Source organism: Pseudonaja textilis, chromosome Z (genome assembly GCF_049901715.1).
Source record: "Pseudonaja textilis isolate UNSWEBS1 chromosome Z, rPseTex1.2, whole genome shotgun sequence".
Taxonomy (NCBI): Eukaryota; Metazoa; Chordata; class Lepidosauria; order Squamata; family Elapidae; genus Pseudonaja; species Pseudonaja textilis.
In genome coordinates, this window is record NC_142008.1 from 126,271,689 (window position 1) to 126,296,465 (window position 24,777).

At 42.8% G+C, this 24,777-nt stretch overlaps 1 protein-coding gene across 1 annotated transcript in view; it reads right to left on the minus strand.

Annotated features, from left to right (window-relative positions):
• REC8 (REC8 meiotic recombination protein) overlaps positions 1–24,018 on the minus strand; it is a 31,797-nt gene extending 7,779 nt beyond the window's left edge. The window contains 13 exon segments of the mRNA XM_087918181.1: positions 705–771; positions 3,120–3,263; positions 3,393–3,484; positions 5,524–5,615; positions 7,512–7,576; positions 9,724–9,858; positions 12,312–12,388; positions 15,231–15,312; positions 16,674–16,788; positions 18,108–18,180; positions 19,702–19,844; positions 23,755–23,823; positions 23,939–24,018. Of these exon segments, the coding sequence (XP_087774307.1) occupies positions 705–771; positions 3,120–3,263; positions 3,393–3,484; positions 5,524–5,615; positions 7,512–7,576; positions 9,724–9,858; positions 12,312–12,388; positions 15,231–15,312; positions 16,674–16,788; positions 18,108–18,180; positions 19,702–19,844; positions 23,755–23,823; positions 23,939–23,994 (1,210 nt within the window). The 5' untranslated portion in view covers positions 23,995–24,018.
• Between the last annotated feature and the right edge of the window lie 759 nt (positions 24,019–24,777).

Genomic DNA, 24,777 nt, shown 5'->3' on the forward strand with positions numbered 1-24,777 from the left:
GAGCAACCAGGACCCCATAGCCTTTCTCCTCCTCCTCCTCCTCCTCCTCCTCCTCCTCCTCCTCCTCCTCCTCCTCCTCCTCCTCCTCCTCCTCCTCCTCTCCCCTTCTAGCACTGATGATGTTCCCTAGTTGGGCAATGAGACGTCACCAAGGAAACCACCCCGCTCAGAGAGCAACCAGGACCCCATAGTCTTCCTCCTCCTCCTCCTCCTCCTCCTCCTCCTCCTCCTCCTCCTCTCCCCTTCTAGCACTGATGATGTTCCCTAGTTGGGCAATGAGACGTCACCAAGGAAACCACCCCGCTCAGAGAGCACCCAGGACCACAACAACCCTGAGCTACAAATCTTCTCCTTTCTCCGTTCAAAGGTTCCATGGTTGGAGGGAACCCAGCAGACTGGATAAATGGAATTTTTCCTTCGCAGGAAGCAGAAAGTAACACCAAGTCGCAAAGATTGCAAAGTGGGCAGCAGGAACGCCGCTCTAGGCTTAGACGGGCACAGGTCGATTGGTCCAACAGGGCACCCAGTGCAAAAGAGTCCCTAAAGAATGGGGGGGGGGGGAGTTCTGCATTCCTGGCCCTCTGCGGGTTTACGGCCTGCTTTGTTCTGGGTCATGGATGCGAGACGCACACCGTTGCCCCCCACAAGGGAGGAGAAGGGAAGGGAACAACCTGCAGAGTTACAGGTACAGGAGGTTTGCTTACCAGCGGCTGGGTGATTCATCAATTCGGCTGCTGTCCTGAATCTCTTCACTGGCAGGAGCACTTTCGCCTAGGGCAAAAAACGTGGAGGGGGCAAAAAAGGGAAATTATTAGAGCGCGTCGGGGTGACCAAAGGGAATTGAAGTGAGAGACAAGACATCCTCGGAGGTTTTCCGTGGGGCTGTGAACGCACCCACAACAGTCCTGGAGCAAAGTGGAGAAAAACCAGTTTGGTTTACTCGTCAAAGCACCAGGCTAAAAACTTGGAGACGGTGAGTTCTAGTCCTGCCTCAGGCATGGAAACAGGTTAGGTGATCTTGGGCCAATCACCAGGAGACGGTGAGTTCTAGTCCTGCCTCAGGCATGGAAACAGGTTAGGTGATCTTGGGCCAATCACCAGGAGACGGTGAGTTCTAGTCCTGCCTTAGGCATGGAAACAGTTAGGTGATCTTGGGCCAATCACCAGGAGACGGTGAGTTCTAGTCCTGCCTTAGGCTTGGAAACAGTTAGGTGATCTTGGGCCAATCACCAGGAGACGGTGAGTTCTAGTCCTGCCTTAGGCTTGGAAACAGTTAGGTGATCTTGGGCCAATCACCAGGAGACGGTGAGTTCTAGTCCTGCCTTAGGCTTGGAAGCGGTTAGGTGATCTTGGGCCAATCACCAGGAGACGGTGAGTTCTAGTCCTGCCTTAGGCTTGGAAACGGTTAGGTGATCTTGGGCCAATCACCAGGAGACGGTGAGTTCTAGTCCTGCCTTAGGCTTGGAAACGGTTAGGTGATCTTGGGCCAATCACCAGGAGACGGTGAGTTCTAGTCCTGCCTCAGGCATGGAAACAGGTTAGGTGATCTTGGGCCAATCACCAGGAGACGGTGAGTTCTAGTCCTGCCTCAGGCATGGAAACAGGTTAGGTGATCTTGGGCCAATCACCAGGAGACGGTGAGTTCTAGTCCTGCCTCAGGCATGGAAACAGGTTAGGTGATCTTGGGCCAATCACCAGGAGACGGTGAGTTCTAGTCCTGCCTTAGGCTTGGAAACGGTTAGGTGATCTTGGGCCAATCACCAGGAGACGGTGAGTTCTAGTCCTGCCTTAGGCTTGGAAGCGGTTAGGTGATCTTGGGCCAATCACCAGGAGACGGTGAGTTCTAGTCCTGCCTTAGGCTTGGAAACAGTTCGGTGATCTTGGGCCAATCACCAGGAGACGGTGAGTTCTAGTCCTGCCTTAGGCTTGGAAACGCGGTTAGGTGATCTTGGGCCAATCACCAGGAGACGGTGAGTTCTAGTCCTGCCTTAGGCTTGGAAACGGTTAGGTGATCTTGGGCCAATCACCAGGAGACAGTGAGTTCTAGTCCTGCCTTAGGCTTGGAAACAGTTCGGTGATCTTGGGCCAATCACCAGGAGACGGTGAGTTCTAGTCCTGCCTTAGGCTTGGAAACGGTTAGGTGATCTTGGGCCAATCACCAGGAGACGGTGAGTTCTAGTCCTGCCTTAGGCTTGGAAACAGTTCGGTGATCTTGGGCCAATCACCAGGAGACGGTGAGTTCTAGTCCTGCCTTAGGCTTGGAAACAGTTCGGTGATCTTGGGCCAATCACCAGGAGACGGTGAGTTCTAGTCCTGCCTTAGGCTTGAAACGGTTAGGTGATCTTGGGCCAATCACCAGGAGACAGTGAGTTCTAGTCCTGCCTTAGGCTTGGAAACAGTTCGGTGATCTTGGGCCAATCACCAGGAGACGGTGAGTTCTAGTCCTGCCTTAGGCTTGGAAACAGTTAGGTGATCTTGGGCCAATCACCAGGAGACGGTGAGTTCTAGTCCTGCCTTAGGCTTGGAAACGGTTAGGTGATCTTGGGCCAATCACCAGGAGACGGTGAGTTCTAGTCCTGCCTTAGGCATGGAAACAGGTTAGGTGATCTTGGGGGACTCACCAGGAGACGGTGAGTTCTAGTCCTGCCTTAGGGCATGAAAGCTGATTGTGTGACTATGGGCCAATAACCAGGAAATGGCGAGTTTTAGTCCTATCTTAGATATGAAAGCCAACCGGGTGACTTTGGGCTAAGCACCAAGGGACTGGGAATTCTAGTCCCAGCTTAGGCACAAAAGCCAGTTGGGTGATTTTGAGCCAGTCCTCTCTCTCTCTCTCTCTCTCTCTCTCTCTCTGCCCAGCGCATCTCACAGGATCGTTTTTTGTGGGGCAAAGGGGAAGAAAGGAGGAGTGTTAGATACATTCTCCACCTTGAGTTGTGGATATCAAAATAAAGAGGCCGGGATATAAATGAAAATAAAACTCGTAAAAACTCCCCGCCCGGGGAGAGAAGAGACTCCGCAGGTGGGACAAGTACGCTGGATTTGCAACCCCACCACATCTCTCCACACACACACACACACACACACACACCCCTCCCCGCCCCGCACCAAACATCTACCAGGGGCTGGCACTGAGTGTGCGGATCTGATATCTGTTTCTTGAAATCTTTCCTGGAAATTTGGGTCACTTTGTCCATGAAACACAGCTGCCTTCGACGATGCTTACGACGTGGAGGAGACGGCTCATACTCGGCTAGCTGGAGCTGGGGGAAGGAAACCCACACACGGCATGAGAATTTCTGACCTCACCTTGAAGAGGGGTCCCTACCCTTCCCGGGAGCAGCCTCTGAGTGGAAGGGGGCCCTATCCCGGCCATCCTCCTTTGATCTCACCTCGGGACTCAGCGGTTGCTTTCTCTTGGCCTTAACCCTGGGCGATGAGGGGGCGGTTGGAAACTTCGGTTCCTCTCCCGAAGGAGTAATCTCTAAAAGATAAGGGAGATGAATGAAAACCAGGAGGCATCTTGGAAAAAAACAACCATGTTTTTCTCTCGCCCACCTAAAAGACGCCCAGGAAAACAGGACTAATTTCGTTTTTTTCCCCCAAGAGAGAAAAGATCAAAGGGCAGAGAAGTGAAAAAAAAAAATACCTCTGGACTCATTAAGCTTTGGATTTTCCTTTCGGTCCCACAGTCAAATCCGAACACATTTGTAGGTTTTATTCTATATATGACGTACACAGGTAGTCCTTGACTTACAATCGATCAATCCGCTGGAAGGGACCCTGTAGGTCATCTAGTCCAAGCAGGAGACCCTACATCATTTCTGACAGAGGGGAATCCAATCTCTTCTTGAAAGTCTCAAGGGATGGATAGAAGACAAGGACGGAAGAAAGGAAGGGGAGAAGGAACAGGAGGAAGGGGAGGAGGAAGAGGAAGGCAGAAAAGCGGAAAGGGAAGGAAGAATGTGACTGAAGAAGGCAGAGAAGGAAAAGAATGGAAGAGAGAAGGTTGGAAGAAGCCTTTAATCATCTTAGCATTTTTTTCCAATGTCAACATCTTTTCTGTAACAACCATTCATTTAGTGACTGTTCAAAGGTACAACAGCACTTATGACCATTTTTCACACTTACGACTCTTGCAGCAATTTGATCACATGATCAAATTGGGTAACTGACTCGTATTTATGACGGTGGCAGTCTCCCTGCGTCATTATAATCCCCCTTTGCAACCTTCCGATAGCCCAAGTCAACGAAGAAGCCAGGTTCATTTAACAACCGCCTTACTAACTTAAACAAACTGGAGAGATTCACTTAACGACTCTGGTGAGAAAAGTTCGAACCGCGGGGCAAAACTCACATCGCAAATGTCTCACTTAGCGACAGAAACGTGGGGCTTCGTTGTGATTGCAAGTCGAGGACTGGATGGGTTTGGGAAGCCCCAAAAATAAACAGATCTTGGGGTTTTTTAGAAGGGTTAGAGCTCTTCAAGATCCTGCCACTGATTAAATCTCGCCCCACAAATAATGTACAAATAGGCCTCGAATTGCAACCATTCGTGTAGTGACAGTTCAACTGGCTCACGGACTTAACATCACAACATTCCCCCGAGATCAGGGGGTCAAAATTCAACCGACGTATAAATTTGGAATGGTAGCCACATCCCGCAGGATTCCCAGCTTCCGACCAGTAACGTCAATGGAGAGGAAGCTGGATTCGCTTAACGACCGCCCAACTCTCCTAACAACAGCAGTGATCCGCTTATTAACGGCGGCAAATAGGTTGGCAAAATCGGGCGTAACTCACTTAAATGCCTCGCTTGGCTGTGGAAGTTCTGGTTCCAATTGTGCTCGTAAGCCAAAAACTACATCATCAATATTATTATTATTATTATTATTATTATTATTATTATTATTATTATTATTATTTAACCTTTGGTGAGATTGACAATCTTTGGGGCTGGTTGGTAGCTCAACAGTTCGAGCCCTAACCAAGGACCTAGGAACTGTTCAAGGTAGCATTGGAGGATATAAGCTGTTCCAAGTAGGGTGGTTTTTTGTAGAATCAGGATATTCAAGCCTGATAAATTCAGGATTTCCAAATAGCGAGGCAGCCCTTTAGGTATTGCTCCAAGGGCTCCAATTACAATTGGGAGAAAACACGATTTCTTTTTCCAAAGTCGCTCAACTTCAATTTTAAGTCCCAATACTTTGTGATTTTTTTTCTTGCTACGTGTCTACAATCCGCGCATTGCAATGTCAACAAACCAAATCTTTTTCTTTTCAACGATTGTTCTGTCAGGTGTGTTGCGGGCCAAGGGCCCGTCAGTCTGAATTTTGAAGTCTCACAAGGTCTTGACTTTCTCATTCTCCAGAACCTTCTCAACCTGACGTTCCCAGGAGTTGTGACTATGCTCAACTCCAAACGTTTGGCGCAGTTTGTTGTGAATGATTTTAGCAACTCGGTTATGGCGTTCTAGGTAGTCAGTTTGTACAATTTTGCTGAATCATCATCATCATCACTCACCCAAAGTTTGCAGAGGAACTTTCACCGAAGGCTCGATCTCTTCTGTCAACACCGGTCCCATTTCTTTCACAGCCGCCATCTCCGCTGCCGTCCTAACCCCAACCCCCCAGAAAAAAATAATAAAAATGAAATACACGTTTTATTTTTGATTCATTTCATCTCCAAGTCTTCAAGCTTGTCCCCCAGGTGCTTTTTTCAGGAGGCTTCTGGACTTTCTGTTGTTGTTATTGGAAGATGTTTAGCTTCTCATCCAAGAAGCTTCTTCAGGTCTGACTGGATGGTGGGGAATGGAAGGATTTATACTCCTTGCAGATAGCTGGTCCTTTGCATCCTTTTGGAGAACCGTTGAGGCCACTTGGAGGTTTATTTTTGCCATCAGGGTCACCTGAGTAGTGCAAATGGTTTGTGTAGTTTACAATTTTTTCCCCTCTGGAAATCCATTCCTACTCCCACACCTTCCAGAGGGTGTTTATATCAAATTGTATAGTTAAAAGTCCCTGTACGACTCTCAAAAAGGATGCAAACGACCAGCTGTCTGCAAGGAGGATAAATCCTTCCATTCCTCACCATCCAGGCAGAGCTGGAGAAGCTTCTTGAATGAGAAGCAAAACGTCTTCAAAAAAAAAAAGAAAAACCAAGGAAGTCTAGTTGCCTCCTGAAAAATCATGACCTGGATGGCTGAGAATCAATTCAGAATTTCAGTCTTTAACATTCAAGCAACAATGTGTAACTTTTGTGTGGAGACCACAGGATTTCCCAACCTCCCACCCAACACACAAACCCCCAAGTACATTATTACATGAATAAGGTACATGGTTTTTAACAGATTAATAGAGTTTGACAAGTTAGGTCATCTAGTCCAACCCCCCACCCCGCCCAAGCAGGAGACCCTACACCATTTCTGACAGATGGCAGTCCAGTCTCTTCTTGAAAGCCTCCAAGAATGAAGCTTCTACAACTTCCGAAGGTAACTTCCGTTCCTATTTACTTTTGTATTTAATTTTGTTCCATTTCCTTTTGTATTTTGTGTGGAACTTCTGTTTCATGGGTTGATCGTTCTCCCTGTCAGAAAATTTCTCCTTATTTCCAGGTTGAATCTCTCCTGGATCAGTTTCCATCCATTATTCCTTCTCTGGCCTTCAGGTGCCTTGGAAAATAGCCTAACTCCCTCCCTCCTCTCTGGGGCAGCCCCTTAAATATTGGAAGATGGCTATCCTGTCTCCCCTGGTCCTTCTCTTCCCTAGACTAGCCAGGCCCGGTTCCTGCAACCGTTCATTGTATGTTTTAGCCTCTTCATCATCCTGGTTGCTCTTTCTAGAGTCTCAACCTCTTTTTTATAGTGTGGTGACCAAAACTGTATGCAGTACTCTAAGTGTGGTCTTACTCAGGCTTTATAGAGTGGTATTAGTACTCTAATGGTATTTATAGAGTGGAATTAGTGCCCCCCTTGATCTCGATTGTATCCCTGTGTTAATGCAATTTAGGATTGCATTGGCTTTTTTGGCTGCTGCTGCACATGGCTAGCTCCTATTGAGCTGGTTGTCCAAGATCCCCCTCAAAGCTACTGCTATTTTCACCCAGTCTATATGTGTACTTTTGGTTTTTCTTGCCTAAGTGTTAAGACCTGACTTTTCTCTACATACATACAATCCCTAGCGCCGCGTGATGGAATGAGCTCCTGTTACTTGTCCCAGCTTCTGCCAACTTAGCAGTTTGAAAGCGTGTAAAAAAGGCAAGTAGAAAAATAGGGACCACCGTTGGTGGGAAGAGAACAGTCTCCCGTGCGCTTTCTAGCGTTCATGCCGGCCACATGACCACGGAGATGTCCAGACAGCGCTGGCTCTTCGGCTTTGTAACAGAGATGAGCACACCGCCTCCTAGTGCCGAAAACAATTAGCACGTATGTGCGAGGGGAACCTTTACCTTTTACCTTTACCTGTGTATATAATTTCTCAGAGGTTGTTTAAATTCCTTAAATTGTGCTTTACCCTGTGGGAGGCGACAGCCCGATGGACATCAATGGCTCTCCAACTACGGCTTTCTCCACAGATTCGGCGGGGGAGGGAAAAAAAGGAAGGGGAAAAGGTGTTACCACACTAACAAATGAAAGTGAGGAGTGTGAGCAGGGGAGCTACAAATGTGAGTTAAAAGAAATGTTGGACATGGAGACGGGGAGAGGAACCATTTTGTAAAAACTTTGCAATAAAGACTTTTGTAAAAAATAAATAAAAAAAGACACACTTTTTCTATTTATTCTGTTCTGTTTTATTATTATTTTTCTGTCCTATTCCATTCCATTGATAAACTTTCAAGGCTTCCAGAAAATTTTTTGGGAAAGTTGAGCAAATCTACTAAAGAGAAGTAACAGAGTAAAAATCTCCCCCTCCCTCTCTCAATCTATCTATCTAATCTTTCATCTATATATCTATCATCTATATCTATCTACCATCTATTTCTTTCATCTAACTATATCATCTAGCTAATATCTACCTACCTACCTATCTAATCTATTTAAACTATATCTTATCTATCTATCTATCTATCTACCTATCTATCTATCTATCTATCTATCTATCATATAACTATCATCTATCTATCTATCTATCTATCTATCTATCTATCTATCTATCATCTATCTATCTACCTATCTATCTCATCTATCTATCTATCTATCTATCTATCTATCTATCTATCTATCATCTATCTATCTATCTATCTCTATCTATCTATCTATCTATCTATCATATAACTATCATCTATCTATCTATCTATCTATCATATAACTATCATCTATCTATCTATCTATCATCTATCTATCTATCTATCTATCTATCTATCTATCTATCTATCTATCTATCTATCTATCTATCTATCTATCTATCTATCTATCTATCTATCTATTTATATAACTATCATCTATCTATCTACCTATCTATCTATCTCTTTCTCTATCTATCTATCGATCTATCTATCTATCCCTGCTTATCTATCTGTCTGTCTATATCTATCTATCTATCTATCTATCTATCTATCTATCTATCTATCTATCTATCTATCTATCTATCTATCTATCTATCTATCTATCTATCTATCTATCTATCTATCTATCTTTCAATACATCCATTCAATCGACATATTATCTATCTATCTATCTATCTATCTATCTATCTATCTATCTATCTATCTATCTATCTATCTATCTATCTATCTATCTATCTATCTATCTATCTATCTATCTATCTATCTATCTATCTATCTATCTATCTATCTATCTATCTATCTATCTATCTATCTATCTATCTATCTATCTATCTATCTCTATCTATCTATCTATCTATCTATCTATCTCTCATCTATCTATCTATCTATCTATCTATCTATCTATCTCTATCTATCTATCTATCTATCTATCTATCTATCTATCTATCTATCTATCTATCTATCATTACTATCTATCTATCTATCTATCCATCCATCCATCCATCCATCTCAGCATGAGCCACAGTGGCACAGTGGTTAGAGTGCAGAACTGTAGGCTACTTCTGCTGACTGCCAGCTGCCTGCAAGTTCGAATCTCACTAGGTTCCAGGTTGACTCAGACTTCCATCCTTCCAAGGTGGGTAAAATAAGGGACCCAAACTGTTAGGGGGCATATATGCTGACTCTGTAAACTGCTTAGAGAGGGCTGTAAAGCTGTGTAAAGTGGTATATAAGTAAGTGTTATTGCTATCTATCCATCATCTCACATGCTGCCCATTTCACCCCCTTTCTCTGTTCTCAGTATGGAGAAGGGACAATCCGGCTTTTTCCCAACCAGAGCATCTTCTTCAGTTGTTCTGGCCTCTGATCCAAAAAACATGACCCCAGCAGCTAAAGAATAAAGGGGCACCTGCACATTTGTAGTATCAGAACATTCGAAGATGATCTGCTGAGATAAGACTCCAGATTCACCAGCTGGTTTTTCCAAGCTATCCTATTGTTCAAGGGTCTTTGGAAAGATTTTGAAGACCAGCCAGACCCCCTCCCTGGATTTCAAAGATGGTTTTCTTCTTCCTTCCTCTCTGGAGATTCCAGAAAGCAACCAAGGCCATCAAAGGAGAAGGTCATTTTGGTCGATCTAATACACTTAAAATGTTCCTGAGTTTCAGGACCAGGAAAGAGCTTAAAAGTCTCACCTTCTACGACCTTCTACTCCTCACCTTCCTCCTCATGTCTTTTTCTGACCTCATCCGGAAGGGTCAATGGTTCCTCCTCTACTCCGGGCACCAGGAATCCTTTCAGCTCCTCCAAAAGTTCAATTTCTCTGAGTGTGATTTCAGGGAGATCTTGCTCGTCCTAAAGCAGGCAGGAGAATCTGTCACGGACCTCTTATGAGGATCTCTCTTTCTCTACCTCTAAGATTGAACCACTTTGCTTCTTTCAAACCCCGTCGCTATTCCACAGTGAATCGGGAGTTGGGGTGGGTGGGCGGGGGGAGTAGGGAAGGGTGGAATGAAACGCGGAGAACTTATGCAGAGATAGTGAAAGCCATCAAGGTCACCGCTGCAGATGCCCGAGAAAGAGACGGACTGCTCCAGTGGTGGGATTCTAATACTGTCACCTGCACCTCTATAACCGTCTGGTTTGGGTCTTGCAACCAAAGAAGACAGACGCGGACTTTAGAGAGTAATTAGGGCTGCAGAAAAAAACATTTGCTTCCAACCTGCCTTCCATCGAGGACCTTTTGCGTGAGTCGAAAAGAGGGCGGTGAAAATATCTGCAGACCCCTCACATCCCGGACGTAAACTGTTTCAACTCCTACCCTCAAAATGACGCTATAGAGCACTGCCCACCAGCACAACTAGACACGAGGACAGTTTTTCCCTGAATGCCATCGCTCTGCTAAACAAATAATTTCCCACAACACTGTCAAACTCTTTAGTAAGACTGCATTACTGTTCTTCTTCTCATCCTTCCTATTACCTATCTCTTCCCATGTATGACTATAACCATGTTGCTTGTATCTTTACAATTTATATTGTTTGATTTGTTTCCTAGTATTGATTGCTTATTAGTAACCTATGACTATCACTAAGTAATGTATCTTATGATTCTTGATGAATGTGTTTTATTTTTTCTTTATGTATACTGAGAGCTTATACAGCACAGACAAATTCCTTGTGTGTCCAATCACACTTGGCCAATAAAGAATTCTATTCTATTCTATTCTATTCTATTCTATTCTGTTCTGTTCTATTCTATTCTATTCTATTCTATTCTATTCTATTCTATTCTATCCTATCCTATCCTATCTTCTATCCTACATTCTATTCTATTCTATTCTATTCTATTCTATTCTATTCTATTCTATTCATTGTCCTATTCTATTCTATTCTTATTCCCAATGCTATTCTATTCTATTCCATTCCAAATTCTATTCTATTCTATTCATTGTTTGATTCTATTCTATTCTTATTCCCAATGCTATTCTATTCTATTCTATTCTATTCTATTCTATTCTATTCTATTCTATTCTATTCGTTGTCCTATTCTATTCTTATTCCCAATGCTATTCTATTCTATTCCATTCCATTCCAAATTCTATTTTATTCTATTCTATTCTATTCTATTCTATTCTATTCTATTCTATTCATTGTTTGATTCAATTCTATTCTTATTCCCAATGCTATTCTATTCTATTCTATTCTTTCTACTAATCCTATGACAGCGTGCTTCGTGCGTGCGCACAATACTCAAAAAACGCCCTTTGTGTCAGCAATAGTGAGGTGCGCTGTTTTTTAGCTCAGGTGAGGTGCGGAAATCCACTCTGCCGTGCGAATCAGCTGAGCTAAAAAACAAGGAGATATAGGACAGGAAAGGGCGAGGGTGGGTGTGGCAGGGGCAAGCCAGTAGTGGTATTTGCCGGTTCTCTGAACTACGCAAAATTTCTGCTACCGGTATGCCAGAACCGACCGAACCGGCTGAATACCATCTCTGCACTGTTCCTATAAGAAAAGGATGTCTCATCAGGGGTGGGATTCTACCAGTTCTCACCTATTCGCTAGAACCGGTTGTTAACAGTCTAAGCAGTTCGGAGAACCGGTTGTTAGAAGAAATTACTGGCCTAATCCTGTAAGGAAGGCGGGAAGGAAACATTCTGGTGTTGCTTACAGAAAATGCCTCTTCGTTAACCCTTATTACACTCTTGGCAGGACTGGACTTCCTGTCTCAGGAACTTCCCTGGAGTTTTTTTCCCCCTCCTTTGCTGGTACTTTGTTTGTGTGGAGTGACCATTCAAAGTTGCAATGGCACTGAAAAAAGCGGCTTATGACCATATTTCCCACTTACGACTGTTGCAGCATCCCCATGAGAGGCCAGGCGAGGAGATGTGCGCCTCGATGTGAGTGATATTGAGTTGCCCACACCCAGCCAATAACATGACCCCCAAGCCATGTCCACCCAGTTACATGACTATCAAGCCACGCCCACCACCTAAGCCACGCCCACAGAACCGGTTGTTAAAAATTTTGAATCCCACCCTTGCGCCTCATCATTGGACAATGTGTTCACCCAGAAATGGGGAGAAAGGGGAGCTATTGTTTAACTGGACAAGCATTTGTGCAGAGAAACTAAAGCTGTTTTTTGATTCTTCAGTACCACAGGGGTGAACCCAATAACATTTTATTTATTTTATTTCAAACCCCCAAGAGTATTTTCCTTATTTTGGGGTGACATTTGATGCTCCCACAATTACAAATCACATCATCCCTGTCTACCCCTCTTTCCTACTTCCCAACAGGAGGGCTTACTTCAATTTTCAGCAGGGAGATGGGCTCGGAATCTTTGAGCGTGATCTTTTCGGGAGAGGTTGTGATACTCGATTTTCCTTTGGGATGAGAAGAGTTGAAAGTTAGTGGCTGTTTTTACAAAACTGGCCCTCTCCCTTTGGGCTCAGAGCCGTGAAAACGAACTAAAACAGAAATCCCATTCGGTCTTCCTTGACTTACAACAGTTCACTTAATGACCACTGGAAGTTGCAACAGCACTGAAAAAGGGGACTCATCGCCGTTTTTCACACTTATGACCGATGGTCATGCGATCAAAATTGAGACATACAGCAACTGATTCACATTTATGACGATTGCAATGTCCTGAGGTCAACTTTTGTGACCTTCTGATCGGCACAGTCAATGCGGAAGCCAGATTTGCTTAAAAAGCCCCGTGACTAACTTAAAACAATGCAGCCATTTGCTTAACAACGCTGGCAAGAAAAGGTTGGCAAGGCTCACTTAACCAATGTCTCACTTAGCAGCAGAAATTTTGGGCTCAGTTGTGCTCATACTTAGGGGACCATCTGTACTGAAAAATAAAGAATTGGCCTTGCAAAGCCAGGGAAGAGCTGCTTCTAATTCATAGCACAGGAACATGCATTGCTTGTCTTTAATGAGTCAAAAGATTCTGGTTTGTTTGTTTTTAAAAAATTTTTTGCTGCAAATGATTACCGGGGCAACGAAAGGAATTGTATAGGGTTATTTCTGTCTCTAACGGCTGTTTCACAGCTGCAGAAGCCTCGGCATTCAAGCAAGCAATCATCGAACAGAAGGAAGGCGGTGGCTTCGTGAAAATGGAATGAATAATCATTAAAAATCGGGCTAGCCGTTGGCAAGTTTGAAACATCGCAGCCAGAAGCTGCAGAGAGAAAAAAAAATATGCAAAAAAGAGAGGTGGGCAGGCTGTTTTCAACCCTGGGAAGTGAAGTCCACAAGTCTTAAAGTTGCCACGGTTAAAGGACTTTGCTGTAAACAGGAGATATGTGGTGTCTCTGTTGAGAGGGCTATCAACAAAGTAGATGGCCTCTTTGACCCCTCTTTCAAACCCCTCCCAAGAGAGTTTGTGTGTGTGTGTGTGTATGTGTGTGTGTGTGAGAGAGAGAGGAGAGGGAGGGAAGGAGAGAGAGAGAGAGCCTGGGCCGTCTGTCAGCCCTCAGATGGAAAGTCAACAACCCTCAGGTCTGGAGGGGGCTGATGAGGAAGAGGAGGAACAACTGGATCCAGTGCCTGATGCGCGGATGTGCAGAAGGCAGAGGAGAGGAGAGCAGTGGAGATTTATGGGCCGGGCCTTGGGACGGAAGAGCCACCACTGCTAGCAAAGCCCCACTCTAGCACTGGGGATGAAAGGCAGCGGGTGAAGATGAATAGGTGTGGCCGACAACTATTTATCTCCCTGCCGGACGAACTTGTTAGCCAGTGATGAGAGAGAATTTTTTTGCTGGGGCTGCTGGCGCTACTAATAAAGGAATCTGAGTTCACGTCAGAAGGTTTGTTGTGTTTGGGGAGCCGGGTGAGAACACACTCATCAGCGTACATTAAAATGAAACTTCGTTGCCTACAGCTCTCAAAGGGTCACCACCTCCAACATATACTACATACACGTGACAAAATAAATAAATGCATACATATGTACATATATGCATGCAAATTCATGCATATACCTACATATATGACACAAAGCACAGTCTAGTTCAGATGTGTATGTGTACATTTGCACTCTGATTCAGGTGGCACAGATAAACCTCTAAGTCGCCTCAATGACTCTCAGAGAGAGTACTAACAACCAGAGGACCGTAAAGGAATATAAATCCTTCTGCTCGCCACCATTTGGTCAGAACTAAAGAAAGAACAGACCAGACATCCAGCCCTTGCTTATCAATGGAGACCGAGTAGAGCAAGTGGCCAGTTTTAAGTTTCTGGGTGTTACCCTAAAAGAGGACCTGACCTGGGGGTGCTCACATTGCAGCCCGGGTCAAAAGAGCCCAGCAGAGATTATACTACCTGAGGCTTCTCAGGAAACAAATGAAAAACTGCTGGTGACCTTCTACCACTGCACCATAGAGAGTATCTTAACTTACTGCACCTCTGTATGGTTTGCCACTTGCACAGGGGCAGATAGGGAAGCACTCCAGAGGGTTAAGGTCATTGCCCAGAAGATCATGGGTTGCCCTCTCCTCTCTTTGGAAGAGCTTTATAGCTCCCGCTGCCTTCAGAAAGCTCAAAACATTCTCAAAGATCCATCTCATCCTGGGAGCCCTTTTTTTTTTGAACTATTACCGTCTGGCAGACGGTACAGGATAATAAAAACAAGGACAAATAGGCTGAAAAACAGCTTCTATCCCAGGGCAGTAGCTCTTTTGAATTCTGCTGTATAGTGTAGTGTTGGTGCGGTGTCGGGGGTTTCTCGTTCAATGTGTGGAGGGCGAAGGAGGTGTGTTTGTGTTTTATTTTCAATGTGCACTGAAGGTGGTGTTTGATTTCGTTGTACGAGGTGCAATGACAATAAAGTAAAGAAGTTTCTTGCATGAGGAGCGAAATGTCTTCAAAGGAAAAAATCAAAGAAAGTCAAGTGGTTAAAAAACACCTTTGGAAAAACCATAACCTGGATGACCGAGAATCTCCCTAGACACAACGTCTTCTTACAATACTTTGAAAGCTGCAGTCAAAACGGGTGGTGAAAGGAATTTTTCACACTCTGGCCAGTTTCAATTTTAAGCAAAAACAGGGTGAGACTCACCACATCCTCCCACAACTAAAAGTGGCTGTCAGGATTTGCATTTGTGGGTTGACAGTCATCCCGAAAGGCAAACCTGTCTCACGGTTAAGCGAGGCAAATGTTCGCCTGAGGATGAGAGGATTTATACAATCAAACGGCGGAGTCCTGAGTTTCAGACTCACCTTCCACTGGAGACCAGATGGAGCGAGGGGACTGTTCCAGAAGTCTTCTTTCAGGAGTTGGGGCCTCCAAGATGCATCGGATCTGGGAAAAGAAGATGATGATGATATACGGTTCCATTCCTAAGCAGGGGGGTGGGCTAGAAGACCTCCAAGGTCCCTTCCAAATCTCTTACTCTATTCTATTCCAAATTCTATTCCATTCTGATCCGTTTCATTCCATTCCATTCCAAATTATATTCTATATTCTATTCTATTCTATATTCTATTCTATTCTATTTCATTCCAAATTCCATTCCACTCCAAATTCTGTTCTATTCTATTCTTACTCTATTCTATTCTATTCCATTCCATTCCAATTCTCTATTCTATTGTAATACTCTATTTTATTCCATTCCATTCCATTCTAAATTCTATTCTATTCTATTCTAATATTCTATTCCATTCCAAATTCTATTCTATTCTGTTCTGTTTTATTCCATTCCATTCCAAATTCTATTCTATTCCAAGTTCCATTCCATTCCTTCTATTCCGTTCTATTCTATTCTAATATTCTATTCCACTCCATATTCTATTCTGTTCTGTTCTGTTCCATTCCATTCCACTCCATTCTTCCAAATTCTATTGTATTCTGTTCTGTTCTATGCTATGCTATCCTATTCCATTCCATTCCAAATTCTATTCCATTCCAAATTCTATTCCATTCCAAATTCTATTCCATTCCAAATTCCATTCCATTCCGATCTATTCTATTCTATTCTATTCTATTCTATTCTATTCTATTCTATTCTATTCTATTCTATTCTATTCTATTCTTTTTCTATTCTATTCTATTATTCCATTCCAAATTCTATTCTATTCTGTTCTGTTCTATTCCATTCCAAATTCTATTCTTTTATTCCATTCCAAATTCTATTCTATTCTATTCTATTCTATTCTATTCTATTCTATTCTATTCTATTCTATTCTATTCTTATTCCATTCCATTCCATTCCAAATTCCAGCCTATCCTATATTGATGATCAATCTGATATAGTGCCAGGAATTGAATTTACATGACTCAAGTAGGAATTTTGGCGGTTCAGGGTAGGACCAGTTGGATGACCTTGGCTGAGTTAACCAGGGCCAGACATAGTTAGCCTGGATGGGACACCACAAGGGGACCCCACTATTTGCAAGTCATGCTAGAAAATAAAGTACCTGTATGAAAAACAGTCATCTTATAAAAGTCAGTGCCGTTATAACTCTGAATGGTCACGGAATTAACTGTCGTAAGTCGAATTGAGTCACAACCCTTTGTTTAGCAAGTGGTTCAAAGTTACGACAGCGCTGGTCCTCGCCCTTACAACCATCCGTGGCCAAATCCAGGTGCTTTAACCATCGGGATGGGGGAGAATCACACCAGCATCTCCCCCCCGCCCCCCCCCCAAAAAGGGGGAATCTTACATGTGGGATCATTAAAGGGCTGGGCAGCAGAGGTTCCATAATGCCGAAAAAGGGATCGGGGGCTTCCTCCAGTTCTTTCATGAGAGCCAGTCCATCGGGAAGCAGCAGCCCTCCTCTGGAATTGGGAAGGACAAAAAGGGTTGCCAAAGGAATCCTACCTACCTACCTATCAGGCATCTATCTATATATTACATCTATATTGCATCTATCTACTTACCTACCTACCTATTATCCATCCATCCATGTATCTATCATCAATCTATTATGTATCATCTATCTATCTATCTATGTATCTATCTATCTATTATCCATATCTATCATCTATCTATTTATCATCTATCTATCATCTATCTATTAACTATTATGTATCTATCTATCCATTACCTATCATCTATTTATCATCTATCATCTATTATCATTATCTATGTATATACATATATATATTTTATTAATCATCTATCTATTATCATCTATTTATCATCTATCATCTATCTATTTATCTATCTATGTATCATCTATCTTTCATCTATCATCTACCTACCAACCTATCTTTCTATGTATATCCCCTATCTATTATCTATCATCTATTATCTAGCATCTATTTATCATCTATCATCTATCTATCATCTACCTACCTACTTACCTACCTTTCTGCCTATGTATCTATCATCTATCTATCACCTATCTATTATCTAGCATCTATTTATCATCTACCTACCTATCTATCATCTATCTATCTATGATGTATGTATGTATGTATGTATCTATCTATATCTATCTATCTATCTATCTATCTATCTATCTATCTATCTATCCATCCATCCTATCTATTTATCATCTACCTAGCTACCTACCTTTCTGCCTATGTATCTATCATCTATTATCTATCATCTGTCTATCACTTATTATCTAGCATCTATTTATCATCTACCTACCTACCTATCATCTATCTATCCATCTATCTATCATGTATGTATGTATGTATGTATGTATCTATCATCTACCTACCTACTTATCTATTATCTATTATGTATCATCTATCTATCATCTATCATCTACCCAGCTACCTACCTATCTACCTGCCTATGTATATCATCTATTATCTATCACCTATCTATTATCTAACATCTATTTATCATCTATCTATCTATCTATCTATCTATCTATCTATCTATCTATCTATCTACCATGTATCTATTTATCTATCATGTATGTATGTATCTATCTATCAACCTACCTACCTATCTACCTATCTTTCTGTCTATGTATCTATCACCTATCTATTATCTAGCATCTATTTATCATCTATCTACCTACTTACCTACCTACCTATCTCTCATCTATCTATCTCTCACCTATCTATCTATCTATCTATCTATCTATCTATCTATCTATCACAGTCCTTTTAAATCTGGGAAGATCGCAGTCACTCACTGTTCAAGTTTGGTCAAATTGATCTTGTCTTCCTTGATTCGGTTAAGGTGTTCCACTGTATGCTGAATCTCCTCTGAAAAGAGAAAGAAATATTCAGAACGAGGAGAATCAGATGTGAAAGCAATATTCCACACTTCCTTAATTCAAACATTTTTTTAAAAAAAGTTCTCCGTGGTACAGGTAGTCCTCGATTTACAATGGTTCATTTAGTGACCATTCAAAGTTATGGCACTGAATGACCATTGTTCACACTTGCGACCTTTGCAGCATGCCCGTGATCGTGTGATCAAAATTCAGACACTTGGCAACTGACTCCTATTTATGACATTCGCACTGATCCTCTTTTGCGACCTTCGGACCAATAAAGTCCACGGGGAAGCCAGATTCACAACAACCAGATTACTAAGTGATCCACTGAAGCGATTCACTTAACAACTGTAGCAATAAAGGTTGTAAAATGTGGCAAAAAAAATCACTGAACAAATGTCTCAGTTAACCACAGAAATGTTGGGCTCAGTTGTGGTCGTAAGTTGAGGACTAACTGTACATGTGGAATTTTGGAAAACCAAGAAGAAAGTTGGGCGGGGGTTGGACTAGATGATCTACAAGGTCCCTTCCAATTCCTATTATCTGTTACCTGAAGGAAAATAAAATAAAGAAATGTTTTTTATTTAAATCTCTTGATTTAACTTCTTCCAAATATGTTGGGACCCAACCATTAAAAATCATCAGACTTTATATTTTAGTCTACTACAGCAATATTTCTCAAACTTGGCCATTTTCTGATGGTTGGACTTCAACTCCCAGAATTCCCCAGCCAGCATAACAGCATAGCTGGCTGGGGAATTCTGGGAGTTGAAGTCCAACCATTTTAAAGTTGCTGAAGTTGAGAAACACTAACCTACAGAATCTGGTAGTATCTTATCATCATCATCTTTTAAAGTCCCCATAATCCCTTGCGGGGTGGAGTCTGGGCAACTGAATAGAGCTAGCAGAGTGTTTACTGGCCGGATGCCTTTCCTATCGCCAATGCGGAGTTTTGTTCAGCAGATATATTCTCAGTGTGCTCAGAGAGAGAGAAATATGTGCCTGTACCTAAGATCAAACTCACAGCCTCCTGAGTGAGAGGTGAGAACGAATCTTATGCAATGAGAAATTTTTGTGAGGTGCATCTGATAAATAAGCTGTAGCTTTTAAAAACGGTTTTCTTTTTAATTTAAAAAGTTTTCAAATTTATTTATTTATTTATTTAAGAAGCGACGGGTGAAAACTCATCAAGGTGAGAAGCAACCTAGAACTAAGAAGAAATTTCCTGACAGTGAGAACAATTAATCAGTGGAACAACCTGCCACTAGAAGTTGTGGAGGCTCCAACACTGGAAGTTTTTAAGAAGAGACTGGACAAACATTGGCCTGGAATGGTGTGGGGTTTCCTGCCTGAGAGGGGGCTGGACTAGAAGACCTCCAAGGCCCCTTTCAACTCTGTTATTCTAATTCTGTTTGATGGTAAAGGTGCTGCCAGATGCTCCCTGGATTTCTGAAAAAAAGGATAAATCCCTGCTGGGAAGGAACAAAAAGGACAGCTGGAATCCTACCGATAAGATATTGACATTGGCGGCTGTAAACCAAGACCACGCCAAATTGTAGCTGAGCGGAAAGGTAGAGAGAGAATCTTGGCCGAGGTCCTCTAGGAACCGGTGGTGGGACGCGAACCAGGATGTAACCTATGATATCCTCACTGCAAAGAAAAAGAAATACAGGTAGTTTTTAAAAATACATTTATATACATCCCCCCTAAAAGTATTTTGGAAGCAATAGAACGCAGCTTCCGAGAACTGCAAGCCGGCATCGCCCACCACCCAGAGGTAGAGGACATATCATGCATCGCTTGGAGGTGGGAGGTACGTCCAGTGTAACCTACAGGATCCCTTCAACGGATTGCTCCTGTGACTGCATAGGACACATGGGGAGAGCTAACCACCAAACTGCAAGAACACAATTGAGAAGTCAAACGAGGCGACCCGAGCTCATTGGTAACTTCACTTTGCAATAAACAAGGACATACAGTCAGTTTGGCAGCTATTTACATTGTTGGCTGAGTAGGTACAAAAACTGATTGTAGCCTGGGAAATATTCCCCTTGTCAATCAACAGGATTGACTTTTTATCAAATACTTAGGAGCCAAGAACTTGGCAGCACAAGCAAGAAACAGCCAACGACTTAATAACCGCCCACCCACAACCCAATCAACCACTAAAAAAAACCACACACAACCAGGCACCACATAGATACTACACATGGAATAGCCCAAGACACACATTCTTGTGTGAGAGAAGTTCCCCGAGGATGGCTGCCAGCATGAGTCTAAAAGCTCCCGGTGACCGACCCAGAATGGATCCCTCAATACAGGTAGTCCTTGACTTGCAACCGTTCACTTAGTGACCGTTCGAAGTTACAATGGCATTGGCATTGAAAAAAAGTGACATGACTGGTTTTCACACTTCAAAATTTAGGCACTTGATAACTGGCATGTACTTAGGACAGCTGTGGTGTTCCAGGGTCATATTATTGATAGATAGATGATAGATAGATAGATAGATAGATAGATAGATAGATAGATAGATAGATAGATAAAAGATAATAGATATCTATATATTATCAATCTATCTATCTACACTGCTCAAAAAATAAAGGGAACACAAAAATAAGACATTCTAGATTCGAACGAATGAAATATTCTTATTAAATACGTTGTTCATTACATAGTTGAATGTACTGACAACAAAATCACACAAAAATTATCAATGGAAATCAAATTTAGCAACCCATGGAGGTCTGGATTTAGAGTTACACTCAAAATTAAAGTGGAAAAAAACACTACAGGCTGATCCAACTTTGATGTAATGTCCTTAAAACAAGTCAAAATGAAGCTCAGTAGTGTGCGTGGCCTCCACGTGCCTGTATGACCTAACCTGGGGATGCTCTGATGAGGTGGCGGACGGTCTCCTGAGGGATCTCCTCCCACACCTGGACTAAAGCATCCCCCACCTCCTGGACAGTCTGTGGTGCAACGTGGCGTTGGTGGATGGAACGAGATATCATGTCCCAGATGTGCTCAATTGGATTCAGGTCTGGGGAACGGGCGGGCCAGTCCATAGCATCAATGCCTTCATCTTGCAGGAGCTGCTGACACACTCCAGCCACATCAGGTCTAGCATTGTCGTGCATTAGGAGGAACCCAGGGCCAACCGCACCAGCATATGGTCTCACAAGGGGTCTGAGGATCTCATCTCGGTACCTAATGGCAGTCAGGCTACCTCTGGTGAGCACATGGAGGGCTGTGCGGCCCCCTAAAGAAATGCCACCCCACACCATTACTGACCCACTGCCAAACCGGTCATGCTGGAGGATGTTGCAGGCAGCAGAACATTCTCCACGGTGTCTCCAGATCCTGTCACATCTGTCACATGTGCTCAGTGTGAACCTGCTTTCATCTGTGAAGAGCACAGGGCGCCAGTGGCGAATTTGCCAATCTTGATGTTCTCTGGCAAATGCCAAACGTCCTGCACGGTGTTGGGCTGTAAGCACAACCCCACCTGTGGATGTCGGGCCCTCATACTACCCTCATGGAGTCTGTTTCTGGCCGTTTGAACAGCCACATGTACATTTGTGACCCACTGGAGGTCATTTTGCAGGTCTCTGGCAGTGCTCCTCCTGTCCCTCCTTGCACAAAGGTGGAGGTAGCGGTCCTGATGCTGGGTTGTTGCCCTCCTACGGCCTCCTCCACATCTCCTGATGTACTGGCCTGCCTCCTGGTAGCGCCTCCATGCTCTGGACACTACGCTGACAAACACAGCAAACCTTCTTGCCACAGCTCGCATTGATGTGCCATCCTGGATGAGCTGCACTACCTGAGCCACTTGTGTGGGTTGTAGACTCCGTCTCATGCTACCACTAGAGTGAAAGCACCGCCAGCATTCAAAAGTGACCAAACCATCAGCCAGAAAACATAGGAACTGAGAAGTGGTCTGTGGTCACCACCTGCAGAACCACTCCTTTATTGGGGGATGTCTTGCTAACTGCCTATGCTTTCCACCTGTTGTCTATTCCATTTGCACAACAGTATGTGAAATTGTTACCTAAGTGGACAGTTTGATTTCACAGAAGTGTGATTGACTTGGAGTTACATTGTGTTGTTTAAGTGTTCCCTTTATTTTTTTGAGCAGTGTATTATCTATTATCTATCATCTATCTATCTTCTATCTATCATCTATCTACCTATCATCTATTATCTATCTCATCTATCCATCATCTAACTATCTATTTTTCTATCTATAATCTATCTATCTATCTATCTATCTATCTATCTATCTATCTATCTATCTATCTAATCCATCCATCCATATCCTTCCTTCCTTCCTTCCTTCCTTCCTTCCTTTCTATCTATCTATCTATCTATCTATCTATCTATCTATCTATCTATCTATCTATCTATCTATCTATCTATCTACTATCTATTATCTTTTATCTATTTATTATCTATCATCTATACTATCTATCTATCAATTATTTCTTTTTTTAAAATTTGGTTTGTCAATTCCTTACAAGGTAATAGGTATAAATAAAAACATAGTTATGAATACATGGGTACATATAAGAAAAAAATAAAACAATATAAAATATAAAAGAAACAATAGGACAGGGATGGTAGGCATGTTGGTGTGCTTATGCACGCCCCCTACAGACATCTTAGGATAGGGGTGAGGTCAATAGTAGACAGTCTAAGGCAGGCTTGTCCAACCCGCGGCCCACGGGCCACATGCAGCCCAGGTCGCTTCATAATGCGGCCCAGTGCCCACCCCAACCTTCGTGTCAGAGCCAGCAAGGGGGAGGAGGAGGAGAGGCAGGCGCGAGGCGGGGTGAGGCGAGAGCCAGGCCAAGCAGCAACAGAAAAGGCAGGCGCCGTCCGAGCGCCACCTCCTGCTGTTGCCACCACCGCCACCGCCACCGCTTCTGCCCCCCGCTGCCACTTCTACCCCCACTGTCGCTGCCGCTTCTGCCCCTGCCACCACCGCTGCTTCTGCCCCTGCTGCTGCCGCTTCTGCCTCCGCCGCCGCTTCTTCCCCCGCCGCCGCTTCTGCCCCCGCTACCGCCGCCGCTGCTGCTTCTGCCTTCCAGTCCTGCCTCATCCAGCTGGGCCATTTGCAGGAGGAGAGGTAGGCGTGAGGCGGGCGAGCTTCCCCGCAAAATTTGGCCAGAAAATAAACCGTGATTAAAAAAATGTGATAAAAAAACCGTGACAAAAAATAAATTAATTTTTAATAAATAATTAATAATAAATAATAAAAACATCTCACTAACTTCATTTCCAAATAAATTTAATATGTTAACTATGTTTTCTATGGTTTTTTTGGATGATCAGGTATTGTTACTGTTATTTTATTTTATGTGCGGCCCAAACCAAATTTTCATCTTCTAATGTGGCCCAGGGAAGGTGAAAGGTTGGACACCCCTGGTCTAAGGTTAAAGTTTTTGGGGTTTGGGGAAGAAACCACAGAGTCAGGTAGAGTATTCCAAATAAAAATATACACTTCATCCACCCAGCAGATCTCAATTTCTCTCTTTTAGGGAATTCAATCCTCACTCACCATGTTTGGGAAATGTTAACCTTCAGGTATTCCCGTTTTACAAGTTTAGTGGCTCCAGTCGCTGCCAACCTGCAGGACAGATGACATTGTCAATCACTGGGGTGGGCTTTAAGACTCCAGAACCCATGTGCCACTCTATATTCTACTGCACCCAACAACTGAATTTTCATCAAAGACAAATTACCAAATTGTACTGAAACTTCCGCTATGGCGTTGCAGAATGCTGGGATAGTAAAACATGATGGAATCGACGGTGGGTTTTTCTGTTTCTAGGAATAAGAGGGAAAAAATCTTTTAGAAATTGTAAAAAAAAAATAACAATAAATGGATGGACGTTTACATCCTTCTAAAGAGTGGACCTTTTTCCAGACAAGTAAGCTATATTCTATATATTTATTATTTTATTTGGATAGTTATTCAAATCAATTAAGAAGTGGATATATTGAAGTTTTCTTTTGAACTCAGAAATCAAGTACTCTCAAATGTTTGGTTTGAAATTTAAGGCAGGAGTTTTTTCTTCCCTATAAATTGTTTCATTGGGAATTAGACTTTACATCAAGATTTAAAATGAAATGATAGATATAAAGTAGGGTTATGGAGATTTTTTTAAACAGTGCTTTTAAATTAATGAACAATAAGCAGAATTTTCTGAGAGAAGTCTGCCTGTTAGTGACCGTATTAATTAAAACATCCAAAGAAAGCAGGCCGACAAATAACTATTATATAAAAAAGGAGAACTGAAGCCCAGATGAACCTACTATTAAAAATAAATCTAATTGTATTAATTATAAAAAGTAAATGAGGATAAGTATTAAGAATTACTAAGTTGGTAAAAGGAATTGGCAAGTGTGAGTAATTTGAGACAATTAACACCAACTGAACAAAACTAATTCATAAGGAACAAATTATTCAGTTGGGGGGGAATCCAGATTAATAGAACCCCAAAATTCAACATTTGAAAAACGAATGAAAAAAAAGAACAAAGATCAAACATTTAAAAGGCAGGTACCCGCCCCCCCACAC